Source organism: Micromys minutus (genome assembly GCF_963924665.1).
Source record: "Micromys minutus genome assembly, chromosome: 4".
NCBI classification, from domain to species: Eukaryota; Metazoa; Chordata; class Mammalia; order Rodentia; family Muridae; genus Micromys; species Micromys minutus.
The window spans coordinates 77,431,641-77,457,341 of NC_137973.1; the positions used below are offsets into that span (position 1 = coordinate 77,431,641).

Below are 25,701 nucleotides of genomic sequence, written 5' to 3' on the forward strand. Positions count from 1 at the left end.
GAGCTTAGAACCCACAGCCCACAGTCTAGGAAGCAACCAAGTCTTGTGATTTCTTGACTCACATCATGCTTAGATATGTTCTCCTGTGATAGATTAAAATTTCAAAAGAATCACACAGAGAGCTCAAGTGAACAGCTCAAGAATACATTAGCAGTGTAAGAGCACCTGCAGAGGGGACAAGACTAAACTATAAACCAGTGGGGGGAGGGACATTATGGGGAATATAACCACATGGCCAAATAGTATAAAAGAGGAGGGAGAAAGGGAGAGGACACTTTTAGTTTCTTCAAACTGGACAGTCAGGGTTGCTTTGTGAGAGATGAAATTTAATGAACAAGTTAGACCACCAGAGATGATCAAACTGGAAGAAAATATTTTATTCTATTCCCCCACCCCAGGATATTATTTGCATGCCATGATTTGGATATCTAACTTGATAAGTACAAATGATTCATATTTCTCCTGATTTGAACATAGAATGGCAAATGTGGACCCACAGTGTTTTATAAGATGCTATGCTGTGCACACCCAGAAGCCTTTAACATATGGAGAACAGATCCAAGGTAAGAAGTTCCAGAGCCAGTGTTTTCAAGGACAGTGGGTGTGACCTTTCCCCAAGCTTAGCTACAGAGCTCATAACCTCTAATTAATCTCTGAAATGACTGGTGGATGTACCGATTCTTCGTGCAGATGAATCCTCCACCTCTCAAGGCTTGTTTTGGGCTCCGATTTAGGTCTCCAATACAGGTCCAACGATTTCTGTCACTCATTTTGGAAACGCACCATTTGGAATGGTCCTGGTACGAACCGAAGTAATACTGGCGAGTTACCTGAATGGCATTGGCGTTGTAGACGTGGTAAAGCAGGGAACAGTTGGAAGGAAGTGCATGATTCTTTTGCTGCCAGGTTTCTGCTACCAAATGTGTCTTCAACTGTTGAGCCATCCAGGCTGTAAAGATGTCTAAGGATCAAGAGGAGAAGAAAAAATGAATGAGGTCAACCAGATTAATTAATGAAAAGCCCCTAGGGAGTAGAAAAGCTCCAGTCACCCTGGTTCTGTGCACTTGGCCATAGTACCAACATAGTGGATGGAAAATCATTTTCTAAAGCAATGTTCAAACAAAAGTTATTATTGTCGTATTGAAAAGATGTTGGGTGTTTTCTCTCCCACACAAAGAAAGCAGTTTATGTTTTAGTCACAAAAAGACTTCTGGAAATAATAGGTGTAGAGAATTAGAAGCAATTTTAAAGGTATTTGTGAGCCATACAATTATCATTGGATTTTCTTGAAGTCAGTGGGGGCATTTTTAGGAAAATCTTAGTTGAGAACAAAGGGAAACTAATTTATGGTCATAAATGTCAATGGAGAGATACTGTCTAGGATGAACTTGGAAAGGTGAATTTCAGAGGAGGGAGGAAAAATCAGATGTTCACAACTGTGGTAAAAATACTAGTGTGGACTATGGTGGCTGTAGAATGTTGGAGAGGATATGGTAAATGGGAAAGCTATTGAAGATCTGAAACTGGATGGATTTGGTGGTGTGTGGGAGGATGGAGGATGGAGTCTGGAATGTCTTGGAGACTGTGTAGAATGTGAAGGAAAGAGTGTGTACTTGGGGGATGATGGGGAGACCAATGTGGCACATCGCAGCTGGTGTAACTCTACCATGTCCGTGTGAAAACAGCTCATTCACTGCTGAGTACATCTGTTAGTGTAGAAGTCTGGGGTGGGGAATCCAGCCTTGGAAATCATCCAAGGGCACATGAAACTCAAAGCAATATAAGGGCAGAAAAACACATAGCACTTTCATCTCCTAAGGAGGAAGGTCTGGTACAGGGACTTAAATAAATCAGAGAGGAGACTAAGAGGCTATATCCTCAAAATCAGTGGAGGCAAGCATTGCAGGAAGGGGAGGCTTTCATCAGCATAATGGCTCACAGATCCCTTTTATATCCCATCAGTTCCTGTACCTTCAGTGTCTGACATTAGCCGTAGGTATTCAGTAAACTCCCCGTACTCTATACAAGAAAGAAGAAAGAAAAAAGCATGGCCGACCACAAGGTTATGCAAGACAAGCGTTCATGCCTGGAGAGATTGTTTATAGACAGGAGCAAGACCCAGAGTAAAGAGAGTAGAGTCACTGAAAACTCTGAGATTGTTAAAAGAAATTTGGGTGGACAAAGGAAAACCAGAGAGTTGGCAGTTTAGGGTCAAAGGATGGTTTTTAAATAAGCTTGTGAGCTACAAAGGAAAGAGCCTGCAAGAGTGGGAGGCTTGAAAGGGCAAGCAGATCCAGTAGAAAAACTGTCAAGGTATTTTTGACGGCAGAATGGGTTTTAGAGGTGGTGTAAGCTGGTGTTTGTAGCTGTTGGAATGTGTAAACACCCAGGTACGAAAGCAGAAGAGCTAGGTGTGAGGTGTGTAACAGTGAAGTGATTGCTCCCTTGAGATCTTTGTTCTCACTATGGGAGGGAGGGAGGAGGGAGAGAGAGAGAGAGAGAGAGAGAGAGAGAGAGAGAGAGAGAGAGAGAGAGAGAGAGAGAGAGAGAGAGAGAGAGAGAGAGAGTGTAGAGGGGTCATGTAAAGGGCTTGAGAACCAGGAAGGCTCACAAAAACTGTCTAGCCAATGCCAGAAATAGCCGGCTTCATGGCCAGCAAACTCTGGAACTGAGCTTCCAGTTTGATGTACGTGTATGGAATGTGCTGTGGTTGAATCAGCAACTGCTACCGTTCACATGAACAGGGGAACACACGAGTTGGTGCTGAACTGTCTCTTCCTGTTTGCCCCCACTGGCTTCCCCTCTTTCCCACTTCTCATCCCACACACCGGAGTGTCTTCTCTAAGCCATCCACAATGATTCCTTCTGACACAATCTTTGGTGATAGCCGTTCATACCATCACGATAAGAATCCGATTTTGCAAAATGGAGGAAGTTTAGACCCTGGGCTGACTGAAGCACAGTGAGGCGCCGGCCACGGATCTTTGAGGAACTGGACTTGGCACACATCTGGGGCATGTGGATGAGTTCCCAGTGAAAAATGTTTGGGATGAAACAGCTGTAGATGTTTGGCTGGACGACCAAGAGCTGAGAATCTAAATCAAGAGACAATAGGGATGAGTTGGGAGCTTAAGCACAAATGGAAATGCTTCCTGATATTATGGATTTTTTTTAAACTAACCCAGTGAAATTTTTATTGGATATTTTATGTATTTACATTTCAAATGTTATCCTTTCCTGGTTCCCCCCTCTTCCTTCTCTTTTCTGGGGAGGAAGTGTGTGTGTATGTGTGTGTGTGTGTGTGTGTGTGTGTGTGTATGTATGTGTGTGTGTGTGTATGTATGTATGTGTGTGTATGTGTGTGTATGTATGTATGTGTGTATGTGTGTGTGTGTATGTATGTGTGTGTATGTATGTATGTGTGTGTATGTATGTATGTGTGTATGTGTGTGTGTGTGTATGTATGTGTGTGTGTGTGTGTGTATGTGTGTGTATGTATGTATGTGTGTGCATATGCCACATGTGGAGGTCAGAGGACAACCTCCGGCTGTCCTCGTCTTCTGCTTTATTTAACACATGGTCTCTCTGTGTTTGCTTCCGCATACCTGAGGCTAGTTGGCCCATGAGCTTCTGTCTCCACTTCTCTTCTAGAGGTGGGAGCACTGAGATTCCTGATGCAATGCTACTATGTTTGACTTTATGTGGAGTCTGGGGATTTGAACTTAGGTCCCGGCAAACAATTTATACAAGCCTTCTCCCCAAACTGAGTTTTCCTCATGTAATCCTCACAATAACATTATTAGGTAAATTCTCTTGCTACAGACAGACTCATTTTGACATGAATTAGCTGAGATGCTGGACCACACACCTATGATTATAAAACATGTAGTTAAAAGTAATTCTTAGATATCAGCCCTGCCTTGGAGGCTTTTGCTTTCTTTCCTATATGTACACATATAAGAGGAGACAACTTCTTAGCTTGGATCCAATTATTAGATTGGATAATAATAAACTCATTGTAAATATCATCTCTGTAGGGCTCAGCACTCTGATCAGAGTAGAAACTCAACCAGTTAAACGAGGGATGTGATAGCTCGTCTTGGTTGTCAACTTGACTGCATCTGGAGCTGAGAACCGTGAGGGACTTTCTCAAGTCATTTGGGGTGGGAACACCTACCTTCAATTTAAGTCCTGTGACGTGGGAAGATCTACCTTCAGTCTAGGCCATGCCTTTTGGCGGCAGCAGATATAAAGGACATGGAAGGAGCTGTTCCTCCCAGCCTGCTTGCCTTCTGCATTCCCCATGTCAGGTTCAGTCCTTCACGGAAATTAGAGCTTACCTCTTCCGATTCAGCTATATACAGTAGACTAACCGAGGCGTCCAGCCTCGTGATCGGAATAACTATTGGATTGTTGAACTTTTAATTGGTAGGTAACTTTTAATTATTGGATTAGCTGTAAGCCACTCTAAGAAATTATATAAATATATATGTATGTTTTAATAAACCATTTGTTTTATAAATCATATATAATATATATTTTTTATAAGTCATATATATGTTTATATATTGTTTATATATATTTAATAAATCATATATTTTTAAATCAGTTCTATTCCTCTAGAGAACCAACTAATGCAAGGGCTTAAGATGCAAGCTGGGCGAGAAACATTTTCTAAGTTTCTTATACCTGGAGGTTAAAACATTATGTCTTGTCTTACTTATACACCACAGTTTGCCAAATATTAAGTATTTTGGTCTATTTGAGTGAGAGATTTTAGAAGTTTATATAGTGCTGAGGTGTGATGTTGGAGGTAAGAAGGCAACATTTTGTCTGAAGAAAAAATTTTAAAAACTGACATTGAATTTACATTTCAAAATAATGGGTAATAATAAAATATAATCTGTTATCCCCCTATCCCCAACAGTTTCTAGTTCCTCACGAGAAGTACAGAGATCTCTGGTCAGTAGTCTTGTGTTTCTGAAGGGATCCTAGGTAGAGCCAACACCCAAGTTTGTCACCATCCCCAGGATTCAAGCAATATCTGTCCACCTCATTCTTTGTTACTTGCCTGGCCCTGAATTAATCTGGAAGTATTATTCGGGTCAAGTTCAACAACGTCCATGACAGACTGGGAACTGGGGCTGGGTAAGGGGTCCTGCCCAAGGTTTCACCATAGCACACAAGAGCGTCTATAGTAGACTTACAGATGAAGGGACCACCTGCTTACATGACCCCCGCTTCCCCCTCTGCACACAACTGAGCTCCTACCTACTGTCTCATACTGTGCTTCCCCCTCCCGCACTGCCCCTGCTCCCGCGCTCCCTCCTACCTATGGTCTCATACTGGCTGTACTTGAAAGTGATGCAGATACCACTCTGCGCATACCGCCTCCCCGACGTTGGGTAGTCATAGCCATTTTCTGGAGCTGGGGGAAACTTGGGAACAGAATGAATCAGCCAGAACCCCTGCACTCTGTCCCATACCAGCAGACCTACCAGAGAAAGACATTTGATTTGGATAAATTCAAAAAAACAAAAGAACAACACAAAACCAGATTACCTCAAAATACAGTTCAAAGCTGTAGTTCCGAAGCCTACTTATATGTTACGCTCATGTTTTCTTAGGTCTCTGAGAATTATTATGCGTACTTTTCAAGGATTTCAATAACAACTCAGTTACACACCATGGCGTCTCCCTGCTGAACAGGGGAGTCAGGGCAAGCACTTTTCGAAGAGCTAAGAGTAATTCTATGTTGAAACTAGTTTGCCGAATTCGCCAGATTGGAATTTGATCTTGTTAAACAAACGGTCGCCTGGCAAGTTTCAGCTAGATTCTTCAGTGCTAAGTTCCTGTCAGAGGGCGGGAAAGCCAGTTAAAGAGGCAGCATCAAACAAAGGAGGTTGCTGGCAGCACTTCCTGTTCACTCATTGGAGAAGGGTAACCCAATTTCCACAGATCTGATTTAAAAAGGACTAAGAAAGCAGACACAAGGGATTGGAGAGATGGCTCAGTGGTAAAGAGCTCTGACTGCTCTTCCAGAGGTCCTGAGTTCAACTCCCAGCAACCACATAGTGGCTCACAACCATCTGTAATGGGATCTGATGCCCTCTTCTGGTGTGTCTGGAGAAAGCAACAGTGCATTTATACATATAAGTAAATAATAAATAAAAATCTTTAAAAAAGATTTGTATGAAGTAGTAACAGTATATATATTAAATGACTATAAAGAAAAACTTTAAATATATATGTATCAGTATATGTGTATATACATAATATATATATTATATATGGGTGCATATGTTTGTGTTTATGTGTATATGTATGTATTTATGTATATGCATGTGTATGTATAGATGAATGGATGATATTTCAAAAACCAGTACTTGGGTGCTTGCTTTAAAGCACAAAAACATTAAGAAATAAGTTAGAATTTCTGAGAAGGGTATTGGCATCTCAAGTCTTATAATTATTTTGTAACGTGTTATATATAAAACTCATATCTCAGTAAATCAGAAAAGCCATAAAACTGAAAGCTGTCTTTTTAATGTGGAATGTGAGGATGCTAAAGAAAAAAGGTTTAAGAAAATGTTGATTGCAGATAGGAAAGAGAAACCAGGAGCCATCGATGTACCTTTGGTATGTCCATGCTGTGCGCTGTAGTTCACAGATGCAGGAACACCATCGTTGTATATTAGATAGGCTGTGCCATTCTGCAAGGGTACATACGGGTGTTAATGGTGCAAATCCTCCATTTCCCATGACGTCACTATTTCTATCAGCTACCTAGTCTGCAGTGCAGACATTTCATTAACACACAGGAGCAGGAATTCCATGACATGCAGGATGGAGGGGGAGAAGAACTCCATTTTTAGCTGTGTGCAAATTTGTGGTGTGTGTGTGCAAGCATGCTTGTGTGAGTGTGTGTAACCTAGAGAACAACCTGGGGTATTTTGCCTGGCAGGGAGCTAGCCAAATGGAATAGGCTGACTTGCCAGCCAAACTCAGGGATTCACCTTCCTCAGCTCTGGGGTTACAGGCGTGGGTCACATCTCCCAGGATATATTTATTTTTTTTAACCTGAGTACTGGGGCTCAAACTCAGATCCTCCTGTCTGAGTGGCAAGAGCATTCCTGACCAAGCTGTGTCCTCAGCTCCTGAGCATAGGTTAGCCCATGTGACAAGATCCCTATGCAACCTGTGTGCAAGGCTGAGCTTTCTGCTTTTTCTTGGTTGTTTTGGAAGCGGGTTTCTGATTAAGCAATGAGCATGTGCTGAAGCGTGCCCGATTATTTGTTCAGGAAATAGAGTTGGAATAACCAGCCAAAGATTACACCTGGTTTTTTTCCACTGATGCTGCAGTCGCAGTGCGGAAGTGAGCTGTCTGGGTCTGATTTTCTCTGCCTGTGCTATGCCTCTCTGCCTTCCCATAGCTTTGATTTAGTCAGGATTCCTTGTTGCCTGCTCCCTTCCTCTCTCCTGGGAGAGTTGTTTTTTTGTTTGTTTGGTTTCTTTTCTAACCTATCAGTACCACACCACGTCCTGACGGTGATATTTTTCTGCTTAGAAACAGTGGTGAAATTTAGCTTGGGATATTGGGTTTTCCAAACACGTTGTTTAATTTCTAAGTCAGAGAAAAGCTATTATTATTTTGATAGTGTCTCTTTGTCCTTTTGGGGGAACGTCTTATATTTGTTTTGGGGGGGTTCCATTCCATTCATGATGCAGTGACTTCTATTGAAATTGATGATGTGGATACTGAAAACAACCTCAGTGACATAGTAAAAGCAACAAGGACAACTCATTTCCATAAGACAAAACAAAACAACCCTATCCTTGAAGATAACTGTTTGAGGTAATCTAAAAACACTTAGAAATGAATTGTAGGGTTTTGGCCTGTTTGGGCATTCCCAGGAGAATAAGAAGTTTTGTTAGCTTCCACCCCCGCCCCCACTTCTTTTTTAAATCAGTTTACCCTGAGCTGGACTGACTGTGGGAACAAGGCCGTATGCCTTTTGGGTGCCACCTGGAAGGGTGATCTGGTGAGGAGGTTTTATTCTCACAAAAGTATCTATTAATTACAACCGAAAGCACAGCAGACAGCTTTGGAGATGGTGCTGATCAACAGAGCGGTCAGGACAGACGGGAGGCATTTAGCTGTAATTGTGGGAGTAAGTAGGCTAAGGGTGGCGGATCACAAATTCAAGACTAGCTGACTAGCCTAGGCTACACAGGGAGGCCTTTTCTCATAGAACCTGTGTCTCTAGGTGAATTTGACTGACAGTCAGTGAAGGTCTGATGTCCATGTTGGGGGCGTGGTCTTTCATTACTTCTCCATCTTATTTTGAGATGGGCTCCTTCCACTGAACACGGAGCTCACTGGTTCAGCCCAGCTGGCTACCGTTAAGTCTTAGCAATCTGTTTGTCTCAACCCCACAGTGCTGTTGCTGCAGGACTGGCACCCCACATTTGACTTTGGGGTCCTTATGCTGGCACAGCAAGCATTTAACACTCTGAGTAGCTCCCTGGGCTCAGAGATACTCCTTGAACCCATACATCAAGCACTATCTCGATTATTGGATGTTGGACAGAAGGGGTTGATCTTTGATGTCAGTCTAGCAGGAGACAGTTAGGCAAGAATAAGCCATTGCAAAGAATTCTGAGTATTAAGGAATATGGAGGGTCCTTATTTACAACAGTAAAAGAATAAAAAAACAGTGCAAGTGTAACCGGGCTGTTGAACTCAGTCACTTTGACATTTGTGATGCAAAATCAGTTGGTCTGATATTACATCCCACTATCCTGATCAATACCAGGTCAAAGGCTAGAGACCTCACAGAGGACAGAGGTTTCTCTCTTCCAATAGAACCACCGAGTGTGCTCCCACATAGTCACACCTATTCACCATTTTCTCTGTTACTTTCTTCTTTTGAGCCAATCAGACATGCAAAGCAGCCCCTGTCCCAACCTTCTTCTTCCTAGAACCAAGTGTCCAGAGCGCGACACTGGAACACTGTCATCGCGCTGCCTCCAAAGTTCCCTTCATCTCTCACACTCTTCAATCCCTTACTTCCTTAAGTTTTAAGGTGAGGGTGGGCAAGATTTTAGTTTGCAACCCAGATGGGCCTGGAAGTCACATAGACGCCAAGCAGGCCTTGATGAGAAAATAGAAGCGGCACAGTAGGTTTTCACTTTGCATAACAGCCTGGTTGTTCAAAACAGGGTTGTTGTTGAGATTGAATCACTTTAAATACACCTGAAACAGTGCTTGGCACATCTCGTGTATACAGACAGCCTACAGAGTCATTTTAACTGTGGATTTTTGCTTCAAGCTTGCTTTTAATGGCAGGTGGATAAAATGAATGTCTCTTTACACTGTAACAGCTACTGGCAGACTTCTGCAGTAGCATTGGAAGCTAAAGCACTCCTGTGCTGAGCATTACAATGTTTAAGAGGCAATAACCACAGCAACAGACCTAGCATCTTATAGAAACAGGAAGCAAACCTAGCATCTTATAGAAAGAGTCAGTAAACCTAGCATCTTATAAAAAGAGTCAGTAAACCTAGCATCTTATAGAAACAGGAAGCAAACCTAGCATCTTATAGAAAGAGTCAGTAAACCTAGCATCTTATAGAAAGAGTCAGTAAACCTAGCATCTTATAGAAAGAGTCAGTAAACCTAGCATCTTATAGAAACAGTCAGTAAACCTAGCATCTTATAGAAACAGTCAGTAAACCTAGCATCTTATAGAAAGAGTCAGTAAACCTAGAATCTTATAGAAAGAGTCAGTAAACCTAGCATCTTATAGAAAGAGTCAGTAAACCTAGCATCTTATAGAAACAGGCAGCAAACCTAGCATCTTATAGAAACAGGCAGCAAACCTAGCATCTTATAGAAACAGGCAGCAAACCTAGCATAGTGTAGGAATGGTCCTTTTAAATATGTCTACCCCTGTCAGGGAATGCATTCATGGGGTAGAACTGTGTGTCACATATGGCTTGGTTTTACTTGTCACCTGCTTGGGAAGAAGCCACAGTAAAACAGGTAGATCCTGGAATACTTCAGGATTGGCCACCCAGAGGCAGAAGGCCTTCTTATCTATGCCTTCATTCAGTTCATTACCTAACATCTAGGTAACAGGCTTCGTTTCCCTTGGGTGAGCCGGGTCTGGGCTCTTGAAGCTAAAGCCTTGGCTGTCTGCCTACAGTTCTGAAAGTAGTTAATTAAGAAGAAAACCCAGAGGAACTTTTACTTGAATCATCAGCACTCATCAACACCATGATTCAAACAATCTATAACTAACGGCATAACGCTCACAGACCTGTACTGCCAGAGGGCTCTTAACCCATTTCCGTTAGATGCTTGAGTGCTGAGTGAGTTGGCAGAGGTCTGATAGCCTGAAGACTTCTGAGCAATCAGTTCACACCTTGCCCAGTGATACTGTAGCACTTGGGGCCAAATTGTGAGAAATTGTTTTATTTTGTTTTGTTTTAGACAAAGGTAGCAGCACATCAAGGATTTATATTTCCTGAGCCTTCCAGGTTCTTTCTGTGTCATCAGCTAGTCAGGGACAAAAGACGGACGCCATCTTGGCAAAGTGTACTAGCTAGCTCAATTCAGGTCTCTGCACACCCCTTTTGTTACCTTGCTGGGTTGCTTTTGATTGGTTCATGTGTTCCTTTGCACAGCACAGGGATTAGTCTTTGTTTTAATAAAGTGAGCCAACAATTTGACATCGGTGTGAATTATGACAGTTGTCTGGAGTAGTTCTGAGTGAGTTTATGGGGTTGGGTATATATATATGGAGAGAGAGAGAGAGAGAGAGAGAGAGAGAGAGAGAGAGAGAGAGAGAGAGAGAGAGAGAGAGAGAGAGAGTAAAGCCAAACAGGTTGACTGTAACCTACCTTGGAATTATATGCGTTGTACAGCTGCTCTAAGGTCCTTCCCAGAGCACTCCTGCTGCTGTTAATCAGGTGGTAGCTCTTGCTCCAGGAATGCATTGTGGCGTCCAGGTACATGTACTCCAGCCCCGCCTCTGAGCTTGTTTTGCCAGTCCTTTGGGGTAACTTATAAAACGTAAACCTAACAGAGCAAAGAGTTACGATTTGCCATCATTTACTGACTGCTTTTCTGATGACACTTTCTGTTAGATATGTATTATCCACTGGTGTTTCATGGGCAGCCTATAAGGAAAGAGATGCTTTAGGCTTTTGCCTCTTCCTACATCTCTTCCTTTTGCCTTTCTCCAGGGGGAGCAAGCTTGGCGTTGGTGGTATGTTCTATGACATTGACTGGCCTAAGGACTGGAGCTTCTGGAAGAGAAGTCCATGTGTCCTGAGAGTGATTCTCTCTGTTGTCTCCCATCATTCCACTGGTCATAGGAAAGAGAAGGTCAAGGGCTAGGTCTTCACTGGGGAACTGCTGGATTTGCCCTCACCACAGTGCTTAGCCTGCTCTCTTTGGGGCTACTCAGGTCAGTATGAGATCTAGGTATGGGCTTAGGCAGAGGTGGAGGCTTTCACGAGGCTTGGTCCTCAGCATTATCTGTTTCCCAGAATGCTCTGGATTAAGGATTTGCTCCTTAAGTATTTGAAGCAGGTCTTTAATCTGTATCTATTGTTTTCTGCTTGTTAGTGCCTTTGAATATCTCCCAGTGAGGACAAGTGGTTGGACCTATGTAGATTTCAGCCAGTCTTGCATCCCCCAGCCAAGGCTTTCTTATGTGCTCTAGTCCCATTGTGGTCAGACTAATTTTTACTGAGCTGGCTTGTGTCCTGTAGAATCTCCAACCCTTTACTTCTAAATGCTGATAGTATCCCAATGTCGTGACCCTCAAAACTGCCTCTAGACCTTGTCAAAAGTTCCCCCAAATCAAATTCTCTCTAATCTAAAAACTACTGCTCTGGCCAAATATATCATAGTAGCATGAAACTCTGTTATTAACTCCAAGAGCCTCCATAAGTCAAACAGCATACACACATCATCACAATGCAATCAATGGTCTGCCTAAGGCTCTCCCTCCCCCCCTTGCTTGGTTCTCTATAGACTTACACACATGGCAGGAAATATGCTAACTTTGTGACATTTCAGGAACTTCTCTGCTAAGCAGCTATACTTGTCTGTTTGACATGTATTGCTAAATAATATACCCATTCAGTTATGACAAAAGGGGAGGTATTAATCACAATTTGGCACCCCTCCCAAACAGAGCATCAGAAGACTGTCATTATGCCACAGTCACTCGGTGATAGTGGTTCCATCGACCATTTTTTTCTGGGTAACCATTTTTGTACTCATAGCCCTCTAAGTTAAGTTAGACACCCAGACAAAAGGATGCCCAGAAGCTTTCAGCTCCACATTTTTTAAACCAAAGTTATAGTGTTTAGTACCAAACCAATTCATCCTATGCTGTTTTGGAACATACGCCCTCGAGAACCTCCCACCCCAGCTGCCCATCTACCTTCTATTTTTACAGACTGTTCTTTTCCCCCTGTTTTCACTGCCATCTCTTAACTTGGGTCTTCCATTGTGATACTATGGAAGTTCTTCCACTCTGTGACTCTGGGCTGGTTCTCTACCGTCTGTCTTTTGCATTGTTGGCATGCTCATCGAACTGTGTCGCCACCTTGTTCTAAGTCCTTCAGTAGTTCCTTTTCAAACGTCAGGTTCAAATCCCAAGGCATAGCCCACAAAACCCTTCATGACCTACTTCTCCCATGGTGGTTTCATCTGCAGACACCTCTACACATGACTCCACTCCAAATGCCAAACTTGACGTGTCACCCATTGATTCTGCACTAATTCTTTGACCCTCTATTGGCTGGAGCTCCCATGGCATCTCCTTACTCTTTTAAAAACAACTTTGAACATTATTCTTAAAACTTAGCCCAAAGTTACTTCTTCAAGGAAGCCTCTGGGTTCTGTGCTTCCTAATGTACTGTGTTTAATCCCACACATATGAGCTCCTTGACAAAAGGAACTATCTGCTGTTCATATCTCTATCTTTAAACCTCAGGTCAGGGCCTGGTCAAAGCTCATGAATGCTGAAAGACTGAACTGATCTTTAGCTTGAACCTCACACTATGATTTCAACCCCCATGGCAGACCTGAATAGCAGAGTTGAAGAGCAGAAATGTGGCCTAAGTTCAAAGGAGGATTGTACCCCAATAACTTAGTGTGGTTCATCTCTTTGATACTGTCCTGGAGACCAATCACCTCCTGCCTACTGACTGGCCTGCCTCATGAATGAAGGTTAACCAAACAATGCTGGTCACCACCAAGTACTTCTTGTCTCCACAAGAAGAAAGGTATGGCTCAGCTTTAGAAAAATCCATAAGCTTTCCCAGCTTTGTATCTCAGGAAGGGTACGTGTAATGAAAGGAAAGTGACAGTTATCAGCTCAGTTCCTTTCTGCCTCCCAGCTGTGTCCTCCAGAGAGCACTGACTCAGGCTCCAGAGAGCTGCTTGGTACTTTCTCAGGGGTATCTCACACACTCAGCAGCCAGTACTGCCTGGAAATTGAGCCCATTCATGTGCTTTAAGCCTCTTTATTTTTAGTTAATTAATGTATCTATTTATTTATTTAACACAGGATCTCATATAAGCCAGGTTAGCCTAGAACTCATGTTGTTGCTGAGGATGTCTTTGAACTCCAGACCCTCCTGCTGAGATTACACATGTGTGCCATCATGCCTGGTTTATGTGGCACTGGGGACTGAGACTAGAACTTCATGCATGGTAGGCAAGCACTCTACCGGCCCAGCCATATCCCTAGCCTCAGCCTCTTTCTTTTTTAAAGAGAGGATGCCAGGTGGAGGTCTTCCCTGGGGTCATCACAGACAGACCCTGACTTTCTATTTGCACATACCAACCACCCCATTTCTTTTACCTACCAATCCACAGCTTTACCATCTTCATCTTTGCATGAGATTTTTGGTGTCCCCAGGACTCCGGAGAGGGCAAAGAAGAATAAAGAAAGAGCTGTTCCTAGAGATTTTGCTGTCATTTTCTCTCTGTGGCCTTCATTCCACGCCTCAGACGGTGGAGTCAGAGTGTCACGTCTTTCTCGGGCTGCACTGGCTCCACTGTGGGTTCTGTTCACGTTTGCTATTCACTGCTTGGGCACAAACAGAAGAGGCTGAGTCTCATGTCATCTGATGGTTCTGTCACAACATTCCAGTGTGACTCTGGATGCCTCTGTGCGCAATTGTTGACTAGTTTGCAAAGCTATAGAAAAATCTGGAGGGAAAAAGGACATTAATCCAGCTACCTGTGTAGTTAACACTTTGGAGGGAATTTAGTAGTGAGAAGTGCGTGAGAAAAGGAATTCCTGACAAACTGATGTTGAGTGAGGTGTATTCCATGTTTCTTTTCACTTCTAATTGACTATCTGTAAATTTAAATGCAAGTAGTCTATACATTAGCTAGAAAGGACAAAACTCTTGCCTTCTTAATAATTAGGATCTGTCCCTATAATAACCCCAGTCTTTAAGGGAATGACTTTTAAACACTATTCTGAAGGTTGCTTCCAACTAAGAGCAAACTCAATTGTGTTTCAGCAAAAATGTCGACATATCTTCCACACCCCCCTGTTTCTGACCACTCAGCAATGCGCTTGGCTTTGAAAGGCCTTTGTGTCTCACGGTCCACTACGCAATCAGGTCAATATTGATCACCTACTCTTTGGGGCTAAATAAAAGCGGTTACCAACCTCTCTTCATTTTACACCGTTCTTTCTCATTCTTGAAACTGAGTCTGAAGTTAAAGGCTGAGGAAAAATGACCCATTACCATGGCGGATATGGAAAGGTGAGCCACCCTGCTCTTGAGAGGAGGGAAAGGGTAGATGGATACACACACACCTGAAAGTACTTCCTTCGCATATTCTTGTATCCACACTCAGCTGTCATGCTAAGTAGCAGTCACTTCATGTCTGGGAATTACAGTGGCTCTGCTTTGTCCCTCCATGATTATGGATTCAGATTGAAGTCTTCTTGAAGACCCAGGACCAAACCTGAGTCTTGAAGCTCAGGTCACTTCTATGAAATAGCCTAGCTGGTGTTCTCCAGGATTCTTGTTTGTAAGAAAGGAAGGGCTTGTGGATCTCTTTCTTCTAAGACAGAGGACCAAGGAGCACTATTGATGCATTGAGAAAACTCACATTATTGGTGCTACCCACAAAAGGACAGAATTCTGGGCTTCATCTCAAATTATCAGAATCAGGGTCCCTCCAGCTGGGGTCAGACATCCTTAGTGTGTGTGTCAAATACTGTGTGTATGTGTGTGAGTGAGGTCTGAAGCCCATATTGGGTGTTTTCCTCAATCACCCTGTCTTAATTGTTTGAGGTAAGGATTTTCACTGTCCTGAAGTTCACTATCTTAGTTGGGGTGGCTTGTCAGTAAGCTCTAGGAATCCTCTTATAGGTGCCTGCCACCATGGTCAGCTTTTTAAATGTGGGCTCTGGGGGGACCCTTATGCTTGGGTGGCAAGTACTTTATAAACTGAGCCATTCTCCAGGATCCCAGAACTTATACTTTAAATAAGTTTATTGGCAGTGCAGGTTCATCCTAAAATGTAAACCCACTGCCCTGAGGCTTAGCTATGTGCTAATCCAGCAGATCAACAGCTTTCTACGAGAGAACTCTCAGAATCAACTAAATTAAGAAACATTTTTTCTTACCATTTTCTACACTTTGATTTAGAGGTTATAATAGTGTTCAGAAATTTCAATAGCTGTGAAGAGTAAAAATATTCATGGCATGAAGTTTAATTTATTTTAAAATGGAAAGAAGTATCATTTACTTCCTTTGTCTTAAGAAACGTACACGGTCGGGCACATCAAGTACAGGCTTTGTTGAATCATTTTTAGAACACAAGCGGCTCGTTTTCATTTCTGGACCCTAAAGGCAGCATTGTGATGGGGTAGAGAATACTCTGCTCTCCCCTCCTTGCTGTACACATATCACAAAGCTGGGCTGGTGACATTTTAGTAAACGACCCTTAAGTGTTAGCCAAAGATATTCTTACCTTCCTGCGAGTGGGGCCGAAGGACATCTGTGTTTAGGTTTCATTTGCTAAATCCAATTTCATTTCAAGGCCCGGAAAGACACTTTTAACAAGCTTTCTTTTTTGGTGTAGCTGACTCTATCATGTGGGCTGTCTGTCAACAACCCTCCTTATGTAACCGCTTTGCTGTCAGACACTGTAATCAGCTGTTGAGAGTGTCCAGGGATTTCAGCACAGCTCCAACTCCTAGATTCCGGCACGTCCTTTTCTGTTTCCTTTCCTTTTTACTAAAGCCAGTGAGGTGACATTATAGAAAGAGACCCGAGGTTTACTGACTGGGGAAACCATGAACAAGACAAAATAGTTTCCATGATGTCCCTTGATTCTGAAGCCCACACTGTATATGCCATGCTTGTTCACAGCCTAAGGATTTGTAAAAACAGTAGAGGTTGCTTTCTTCTTGACATGACTAGGAGAATGGGGAAGACCCCACTGCTTGGAAATGGACTGACCTTGTATTTGTTCACCCAGAGACTCTGGAAGCTTTGAGCCCTGCTTGTTTGGAAGGAGCCTCTTCCTCTTTTTGCCTTTCTTATGCCCCTGCTTGTTTGTATCCTTCAAGTATTTCACTTCCTGGGTGTGAGGATCAGCACTGGGCTCCTCTTAAATATATTGTACTTTATTTTTAATAGTGTGTACATTTGCACATGTGTGCAGTGAACTCAGAGGGCAGAGGTTTGGATCCACTCGCAGCTGGAGGTGACAGGGAGTTATGGTCAACTAGACATGGGTGCTGGAAACAAACCTGGCTCCTCTGCCAAAGCTATGAGAGTTTCTATCTCCTGCCCCATATCTTGTTTTTTTTTTTTTTTTTTTTTTTTTTTGCGTTCTCTAGAGAATTAATCTGTTACTTAGTCTACTTCTCAAAAAATAACCAATTCTTTAAAAAAAACTGTGCTTAACAGATCCTTATCTGATTATTAATCTATTGCTAGAATCGTTCTTTTTTTTAATGTGCCTATATAAAGTGTGTGTGTGTGTGTGTGTGTGTGTGTGTGTGTGTGTGTGTGTGTACAAGTGGAGGGGATTGGACTTCAGTCATTGTTCTTGTAAAGCACTTCTGAGCCATCTCCATTTTATTCCCCCTACATTAATCTTTGAAATATTTGCTTGCTGTTTGCTTCATGCCCAATCATTAGTTTCTCTACATTGCATCTGGCTCTACTAGCTTTGTATTTACAGGTTAGACTTGGCTGATTTTTTCTTTTTCTGCCATTCATCGTTGATACCTTTCTACTGGTGTAGTCTGTGTTCCTTGCAATTGCTTGAAAGACAAAGAGAAAGTTGGGGTTTTCAGCTTCTGTGGTGATGACTTGATGTGCATTCATCTGTGAGAACCCCTATGAGTCAAGCTGCTAGCTTTATTTATGTTTTGAAGTATGATTTACATCCCATATGACGTTATCTGTTTAGGCATGGCCTTCTTTCTGAGCAGATTTTACAAGTCTGCTGACAGACTGAGAGGCGTCTAGAACATGACAGACTGAAGGAAAAGTTGATATGTGCCTATTGTGTGAGCAAAGTCAGGGGCTTTCAATTGTTGAAAAAAATAAAAAGAAGGCAATGTACATAAGGGGTGTGGATAAGAAGAGTGTCACCAGGGGAAGGCAGTAGTCACTTGGATCAAGCTGGTTCCAATCATCCTCTCCACTCTGGAACACCAGTTTCTTCTGGAAGCCTTCTTTAATCTGGCTTTGGCATCCCTACCACATGTCCCCAGAGCTCACTCCACTGTTCCAGTAGAGTGATCAATCCAGTAAAGTGATTAATGTTTAGCATAATTAGTTAACACAATGTGTCACTACTGACTAGTTTCTTTTTTGAGCCTTCTCCTAGAAAGTGGTAGGGAACCCTTGTGCGCTAAATCTGGCCCACTGGCTGTATTTATAAATAAAGTTTTAATTGTACACAGTTATACCCACTGCTGTATGTATTGTATTTAGTTTCTCTTATGCAATAATGGCAGAACTGAGTTGTTGGAACATAGCCAGAAAAGCCCAGAGTATTAGACTTTTCACGGGAGGAGAATGTTTCACCATAACATTTCTCCAAAAGTAGAGCACTGCCTGCCTTATTTACCCTTCCATCTTTATGTAACATGGCTTTGTCAACTACATGGCGCTAAGTCAATGTAGCTCTAAAAATGTGTGGAGTACATGAAATGGCCCCAGCAGTTAAGAGCACTTGTTGCTCTTAGAGAACCTGGGCTCAGTTTTCAGGTCCTGTGTAGTGGCTCACAATGCTCTGTAACTCCAGATGTACAGAATCTCATGCTTAGTGAGGATCTGGCCTCTGTGTTAGGCATGCATGTGGTAAACATGTATGTATGTATGTATGTATGTATGTATGTATGTATGTGTGTGTGTATGTATGTATGTATGTGTGTATGTATGTATGTATGTGTGTATGTATGTGTCTGTCTGTCTATCTATCTATCTATCTATCTGTCTGTCTGTCTGTCTGTCTATCTATCTATCTATCTATCTACCTATCTACCTACCTACCTACCTACCTACCTACCTACCTACCTACCAGCATCTATGCAGATCTATCTTTTTTCTTTTTTGGCTTGCTCACAGAGTTGTTGTGAGGAGTAGGAAAGATGACATCAGTCCCAGTGGATGGAAAATTACATGACAGAATGCTATGTAACCGTGAGTGTCTAGAAGTGGCCAATCCCCTCCTTCTGTCAGGGTCAGTATGATCTTCCCCTCACTCATTAGAAGAGCCAAAGAGTCATGTAGACTGAAGGGACTTGACAAAGAGTTAAATGCTTGGCAGCACATGGCTCTCATTGTGTCCTGAGAAGGTAACCTGACTAGTCCTGGTGTCTTCCTTATTCACCAATGACTACAAATGTACTTCATAAGGCTCTCATGGAGAGTTAGAGGAAGCCATGCATACAAATTTTCTGACATGTATCAGGCCCTCAGTGCACGGTTATTGTTCTTACATTTATTTTCGGGCCTAGCCACTAAGAAGTAGACCCTTTCGGATATGCAGCTCAGTAGCATTTCCTTCCAGTCCATTTCAGATGCCTGTATCAATTCTATATGTGAGCTTTCCTATCTTGATTCTAGAAGTCCCTGTGTACCTTCTTACTGGTTTTTTATCCTGAGGCTGTTTGTGAAGAGGCTGACAGGGAAATTAGCTGCTCCCTTGGCTTTTTTCATGATGAGTAAATGATAGAAATAGCTGAGCACCTACAGGTGGAGTCTCAGTGAGCTAACAGGTCACCTTTCTTTGCACCATGGATATGCAGTGAGAATTTATTCTTCTCTTTAAGTATTGCTTGAAACATCCTCTAGGGTTAACTTTAAACAAAGTGTACATCTCTGATCTCTGTCCTGAGTGTTAAACCCCTCTTCAGGATCATACAACAGTTTAATCTCACTGTATATCTTGTAGATCCCATGCCACAAAGCAAACATAATGCAAACTCTCTCTCTCTCTCTCTCTCTCTCTCTCTCTCTCTCTCTCTCTCTCTCTCTCTCTCACACACACGCACACTTAAATACATGCATTCACATACACACACACTCACACACACATTCACACACACTACACGTACTCTCACAACACACTCACACATACTCACATACACTCACACACATTCACACACACACTTTCTCACTCACACACCATATCACCGGCTGCCTCTAACAATGTCTCTTCCTATTCTAACATTATCATTCTTCTTATCGTGACTATGTATTAAGTCTACGAAGGTGACTCTAACATTGATCACATGTGTGCTTGTCTTTCTCATACTATGACATCATTCCTTCCCCTCTTTGAGGATTTTATTTTCACAAATGCTCAAGAAAACATTTAAGGATGGAGAAAACTGGTAGAGAATTTGAAGATTCTCCTTTGCAGATTTCAAGGAAAGAAAGAAACAGAGGAAAAAAGTGAGAGGGGCAGAGGTGGAAGAGGAGGAGGGACAGATAAATAGAGACTCATCCCCAATTATTAGCACATTAAAACTGAATTATCGTATTTAGATATGAAGAGGCTAAGTTTTTTTTTTAAAAAAAAAAAACTCTCTTGTCAAAAGTAGAGATGGTCCTTATATTAGTTTTAAGACATGAGAGAAAACCTCTAGTTGCTTTAAATTGATGAAAATCTCTTCCTTTTTTGCCTAAGATTATCCCAGTAGTTTTACTGCCATTAAATCTATTCCTATAAAGATGCACACAGACATGAACACTACACCAATCATTACTTTTAAACACTGAACAGAGCTGAAGTTAACAACAAAAGCAGCAACCTCAGTCAAAAAGAGGTTCAGGGTCTGAAAGTACAGTAGAAAGACTGTGGAAGAAGCCAGTGTCTGTGTTAGAGGGCTCCACTGTTATGACTCTTGCTAGACTATCTTGTAACTTCAGACAATATCTAATAAGAGAGGGTTCCTATTGGCTCAAGGGTTTTCTTTCTTTTATTGTCTGAAAATGATTTGAACTCCTAAGGTCCATAAGATGACCTCATTTTTTTTTTTTTACCCTGTAAAGAATTCTTATTTAAAAAAGATTTACTTCTCTATTGTGTATATGAATGCTCTGTTTCCCTGATTTTTTTGTGCATCGTGTGTGCCTGGTGCTTGCAGAGGTCAAAAGAGGGCTCCAGATTCTATGGAACTAGAGTTACAGACAATTGTGAACCATCATGTGGGTGCTGGAAACTGAACCTGGTTTTCTGAAAGAGCAGCAAGTGCTTATAATTGTTCAGTCATCTCTCCTGCCCCAACTAAAAATTGCTATAATGAAAACCTACACTCAAGTGGGGAGCACTTCCTGCATGCTTCCATCTTCCTTAGACTCCAGTGGGGAGCACTTCCTGCATGCTCCCATTTTCCCTAGACTCCAGTGGGGAGCACTTCCTGCATGCTTCCATCTTCCTTAGACTCCAGTGGGGAGCACTTCCTGCATGCTCCCATTTTCCCTAGACTCCAGTGGGGAACACTTCTTGACACTTGAGAAGAACTTGAAGCTTGTTAGGGTGTCTTAGAACTCAAAACAATTTCTCCTGTTGAACTAAAAATGTCCTAACCTTCCTGAAATAGTCTGCCAATGATAAGTCTTGTGTCTTAGACAAATCATTCTTGGCAGTGTGCAGAGCGCCACTGAATGCGGGGCCAGATGTGGAGAAGATCTGCTCTAGCTTTCAAGATCCAGCACTGGGAAAACTTAGAGCGTGCAAAGGAGGATAAGAGAAGGTGTGTGTGAGCCCAGCGTTAGTACTCGGTGACCACAGTGCCCTATGAGTTCAAAGAGAAGAGCCATGTTTTAGGGAAAAGACTGGTGTGTACTAATGAAGACAGGGCACTCCAGAAAGGCAGGATGGGTGTTGACTGGTTGATAAAAATTACAGAAACTTGATGTTAACTCCTAGTTGTGTAGCTAGAGAAATGAACTTGTTTCTGCCTTGCTCCAAATCTGGAAAGTAGAAAGAATCCACTGGGCATCCACCTCATCCTTGTGCTATCAAAGGGGAAGGAGAGATGCGCAGTAATGGAGTTGGTGTCAAAGCACTGCAGCTATCGCATCTGGCCAAACTGGCTGCCACACGATGGTGCTGGCCCACTTACCGATTGCCACATGCCAGCGTTGTTCCAAGCAGTTCCTTGTAACCTCACAAGTGTACATACATAATAGGTGCTGTCACTGTCCCATTTTATAGATGGAAAAGAAAAGGAAAACATGAGACTGAGTAAAGCCACCCAAACTGTTTGGGTCCCAGTTACACAGAGAAGTGATTTTTAACATTTTATGGGCCATTAACTCTTTTCTAATGAAATAAAATACATGTGTGTGCCCTAGAAAGACCCACACCTACTCTCACAAACACATAAAGATTTAGTTACAACTTCATGAAATGCAGAGTTCTGCCTAAAAAGCATCTACTGGGTACTCAAGCATTTAACAGATTTGAGACTTATGACAACCAACCCCCCTTTAGTGCAGCTAAAAATAATACCATTTACAAATTCGTAGACATGGGCATTTAGAAAAGTCCTTTGAAATCTCAGAGGTTTTGTTGACATTATTTGTAGATAGTTCACAAGTCTGAATCCTTTTACATTTCAACCCCCATCCAGGAAATGAGATTTGTCTTATACAGAGCCTAGTCAGGATTTGTTTAAAGTGTCACTGTAGGACATGGTCTCGCCCCGTTTGTGGCTTTGCTCTAAAGTCATAAAGCTCGAGGAAGAACCATCCAAGGTATGGACACCAGTGATGGCAGAAATTCAAATCAGGCCATTGTTACCTGAGGGGAGGCAGTTGGAAAGCATACCCACTCTCAACAGATGCTCCTTGATCTTACTTGCTTGGGTTCTGGTTCGGAGTGTACCCTAATTATTTATCTTTATCCATAAGGATCCTTTCAAGCAAAATGGGGTAAGTGATTGATATTTATCAGTGATAATTATAAATAGCAGTATTGAGCACATATTTGCCAGGCACCCTCTTGGCTGCTTTAATGCTTTTTCCTTTGTATTTCTCTCATCGATTGAAAGAGGGAATGCTGTTGTTGTTGTTGTTGTTGTGATTATTATTGTATAGATAGATAAATTTATATTCATTTGGAATTAATGGTAGCTGGACAACGACCCCCACCAGGGCTGCCTCCATCAAAGCTGCCCTTTGTACACACTGAATAGTTGTCATGACTGTGAATCTCTCCCTGCATTGGACACAGTGAGGTTCCAACACTGACTTCCTATTCTTTAGCTACAGAACTGGGGGAGGATGGCCTTAGTTCCTATGGAGACTTTCGGATATTCCATGCTAGGCCCTGTGTCCCCACTTTAGGTTCAACAGCTGTGGTTGTTTGAATGGGATGTACCCCATAATCTTGTGTATTTGACATTTGGTTCCAGTGTCTGGTGCTGGTTGGGGTGTGGCCTTGCTGGAGGGAGTATGCCAGTATGGAAGCAGGCTTTGGGAGTTTAAAGACTCATGCCATTTTGAATCCACTCTCTCAGTTTTATACTTGCTGTTCAGGATGTGAGCATCCAGCCTCCTCCTCCTGCCACTACGCCTTTGCTAGCCACTGTGGACTCTTGTCCTCTGGAACCAAATAAACTATGTCTTCTGTGACAGTTTGTAAATGCTTGGCCCAGGAAGTGGTGTTGTCCTGCTGGAGTAGGTGTGGCCCTATGTGTACCCAACCCAGTTGCCTGGAAGCCAGTCTTCTACCAGCAGCCTTCAGATGAAGATGTAGAACTCTCAGCTCCTCCTGCACCATGCCTGCCTGGATGCTGCCATGTTCCTGCCTTGATGATACTGTAATGAACCTCTGAACCTATAAGCCGGCCCCAGTTAAATGTTTTTTATAAGACTTTCTTTGGTTATGATGTCTGTTTACGGCATTAAAACCCTCACTAAAACATCTTCTAGAAGTTTCCCTGGTCATGGGGTTTTCTCACAGCAGTAGAGAAGTAACTAATATAAGTGGTTAGGTCCTTTTGAGTCTAACTCATTTCTCAGTAAACTCAGCCAACTAGAGCTTACACAGGTATCCAGTTTTCTGAGACAAAGTCTTCCAGCTGGACTTGAATTACTGATCATCCTTTCTTAGCTGAGATTATAAATAAGCTCTCTGACATCTGACTTAGGATCTTACTCAATACTTGAAGAATTGATCTAGGATGGCTACATTCCATGTGGATGCTGTCGGATGATCAATGTGAGCACGTTGTATCATAGCCTCTCTCTATACTCCATTCTTTTTGAGATTCTCCCCCCCCTCCTTATTGATTGATTAATTGATTGATTATTGTGTGTGGGTTTGTATGGGGGCATGAGTTCAATATTGTGTTTGATGGTCAGAAGACAACTGTGAGAGTTGGTTCTCTCTTCTCACCACAAGAGTCCTTGGAGGCCACCATAATTTGTGGCAGGCACCTTTATTTGCTGAGCCATCTCACTGGCCATGGGTCTCTCTTCTTTGGACTAACTATGCCTGTGATCTGAGATTATAGTCATCAGAAGGCCCACCTTTCTGTTCCTGTTTTCCCAGGAAGGGGACTTTTTGGATGGCATGAGAACTGAACCCACTCTTCCTGTCTTGTAGTCTTTGGTGTGTTTTCATTAGCTGTTCTGTGTCATCCGGCAAGCAGAGGGGGTGGTTAGTAGCACCATTCATTCATTACACATGTATCAAGCTCCTATTTAAGATCCAGGCAATGCACTGAGTGCTGAAGTTGCCATGGTGACCAACATAGAACTTTCTCCTGCTTTCACAGTTTATTGCTTCAGAATGAATCACACACGGGGAGGCACTTGCAATACAATTTGATAAAAGATTCCGAGGCAATATCAAATATCTTGACAATACATCAGAGGAGCCACCTACTCCACGTTTGAAAGGCTAAGACAGATTATCTGCAGGAGGTAACATTGGAGACACGACGAATGCCTGGGAGAAATAAGGCAGGTGAAGAGGTTGGTAGTCAGGGTGTGAGAAGGAAAAGGAGGATTGAAAGGAAAGATGCAAGGCCTAAGGCAGAGAAAGTATCTGACCCACAGTGAGTTCAGAATGGCAGCAGCAGAGCTGAGAATAGACAAGCCACTAGAGATAGTGTGAGGACTACAGGCTCAGGGGTCATGTCTGCATGTCTGCTGGATACCCTGTGTTTCACAGGCTAAGCCACTACAGCTTCCATATGTAATGGCAGAAGATGGAGCTGAGGCGTAGAGTGCTTCCATAGGATAGAGATGATTTATATGCTCAGAGACTTTTGGTCCTAGCTCATCAGCATCTCAGATATCACAGGGGCTCAAGCATCCAAGTCCTTTCCTTCCCACGGTAGACTTCCCGAAGCTCAGGACACTCTGATGTTAATACATCAATATCCTTAACCAACGTCATCTCTGCTGCAGCTATATCCAACTGCCTGGCAAGGCCACTGTTACCACTAGAAACAAAGCTGAACCTTGCAGAGTCCCCAGCCACCCCATACGAGGCTGGTGATTTTTTCCCAAAGGTGCAAATGTCCCTGAAGCTCAGTTCAGTGACATTCAACCACTTGTCACAAGCCACCAGGCTAGAAGTAGCAAGCTGGAATTGGTTCTTGACTGATCCCAAAGCTCTGGTAACAACACAACAGCTTCTCCTTCTCTGCCAGCATTATAGTCATTAAAGAACCAGGATATTCCTTATTTCGTATGTCATAGTAAGTCATAGTTCTTGCTCGCATTCTCTCTTCCACATTAATGTTTCTTTAATGGGGTCTTGTGTATCTCAGACTGATCTTGACCTACTACCTAAGTGACTTAGAATGATCTTGAACTTCTGATCCTGCAGTCCCTACCTCCCAAGTACTACAGCTGCATGTGTGCACCACCATGCTCAGTCTATGTGAGGCTAAGGATGAATGGAATTTAGCACAGTCTACCAACTGAGCTACGTCTCCAAGGCCTTATTGAACCTTGTTTTGAAGATGTTCCCAAAGGTTGAGTTAAAGACTTTGGGGGTGCATATCTAAGAATATCTCTCCTGTATAGGCATGATTCAAGCCAAACATGCCAAACTTTTGTATATGCCAGTGAACAAGACCTTGCCCCTGCTGGCTACCTCTCCATGATTTAAGACATCCTCCCATGCCTCATATTCTTTAAGGAAATAAAATA

At 42.6% G+C, this 25,701-nt stretch overlaps 2 protein-coding genes across 4 annotated transcripts in view; one reads left to right on the forward strand and one right to left on the reverse strand.

Annotated features, from left to right (window-relative positions):
• Nucleotides 1-25,701, forward strand: part of LOC308419908 (uricase) — a gene marked incomplete at both ends in the record, with an annotated part of 76,649 nt that overhangs the window by 30,647 nt on the left and 20,301 nt on the right. The window lies entirely within an intron of this gene.
• On the reverse strand, nucleotides 363-16,167 carry DNASE2B (deoxyribonuclease 2 beta). Of its 3 annotated transcripts, XM_080915790.1 has the most exons (8): nucleotides 16,028-16,163; nucleotides 14,862-15,135; nucleotides 13,894-14,114; nucleotides 10,906-11,083; nucleotides 6,635-6,713; nucleotides 5,333-5,494; nucleotides 2,898-3,095; nucleotides 363-961 (listed from the first exon to the last, which is right to left on the reverse strand). In XM_080915790.1, exons 3-8 carry the CDS (start codon nucleotides 14,004-14,006, stop codon nucleotides 621-623), a joined length of 1,071 nt encoding a protein of 356 aa, XP_080771916.1. In that variant the 5' UTR covers nucleotides 14,007-14,114; nucleotides 14,862-15,135; nucleotides 16,028-16,163; the 3' UTR covers nucleotides 363-620. The 3 variants fall into 3 exon arrangements, with proteins under 3 accessions (XP_080771916.1, XP_080771915.1, XP_080771917.1); XM_080915789.1 differs by lacking the exon at nucleotides 14,862-15,135 and having other exon boundaries at nucleotides 16,028-16,167; XM_080915791.1 differs by lacking the exon at nucleotides 14,862-15,135 and having other exon boundaries at nucleotides 13,894-14,117; nucleotides 16,028-16,150.

What these genes read in the sequence shown, in the direction of transcription:
- DNASE2B (XM_080915789.1), bottom strand. Translation starts at nt 14,006, where the DNA reads ATGACAGCAAAATCTCTAGGAACAGCTCTTTCTTTATTCTTCTTTGCC. An exon ending in ACAACGCATATAATTCCAAG is followed by an intron (nt 6,714 to 10,905) that starts GTAGGTTACAGT and finishes GTACCCTTGCAG; the next exon opens with AATGGCACAGCCTATCTAAT. An exon ending in ATCGGATTCTTATCGTGATG is followed by an intron (nt 962 to 2,897) that starts GTATGAACGGCT and finishes CTTGATCCTTAG; the next exon opens with ACATCTTTACAGCCTGGATG.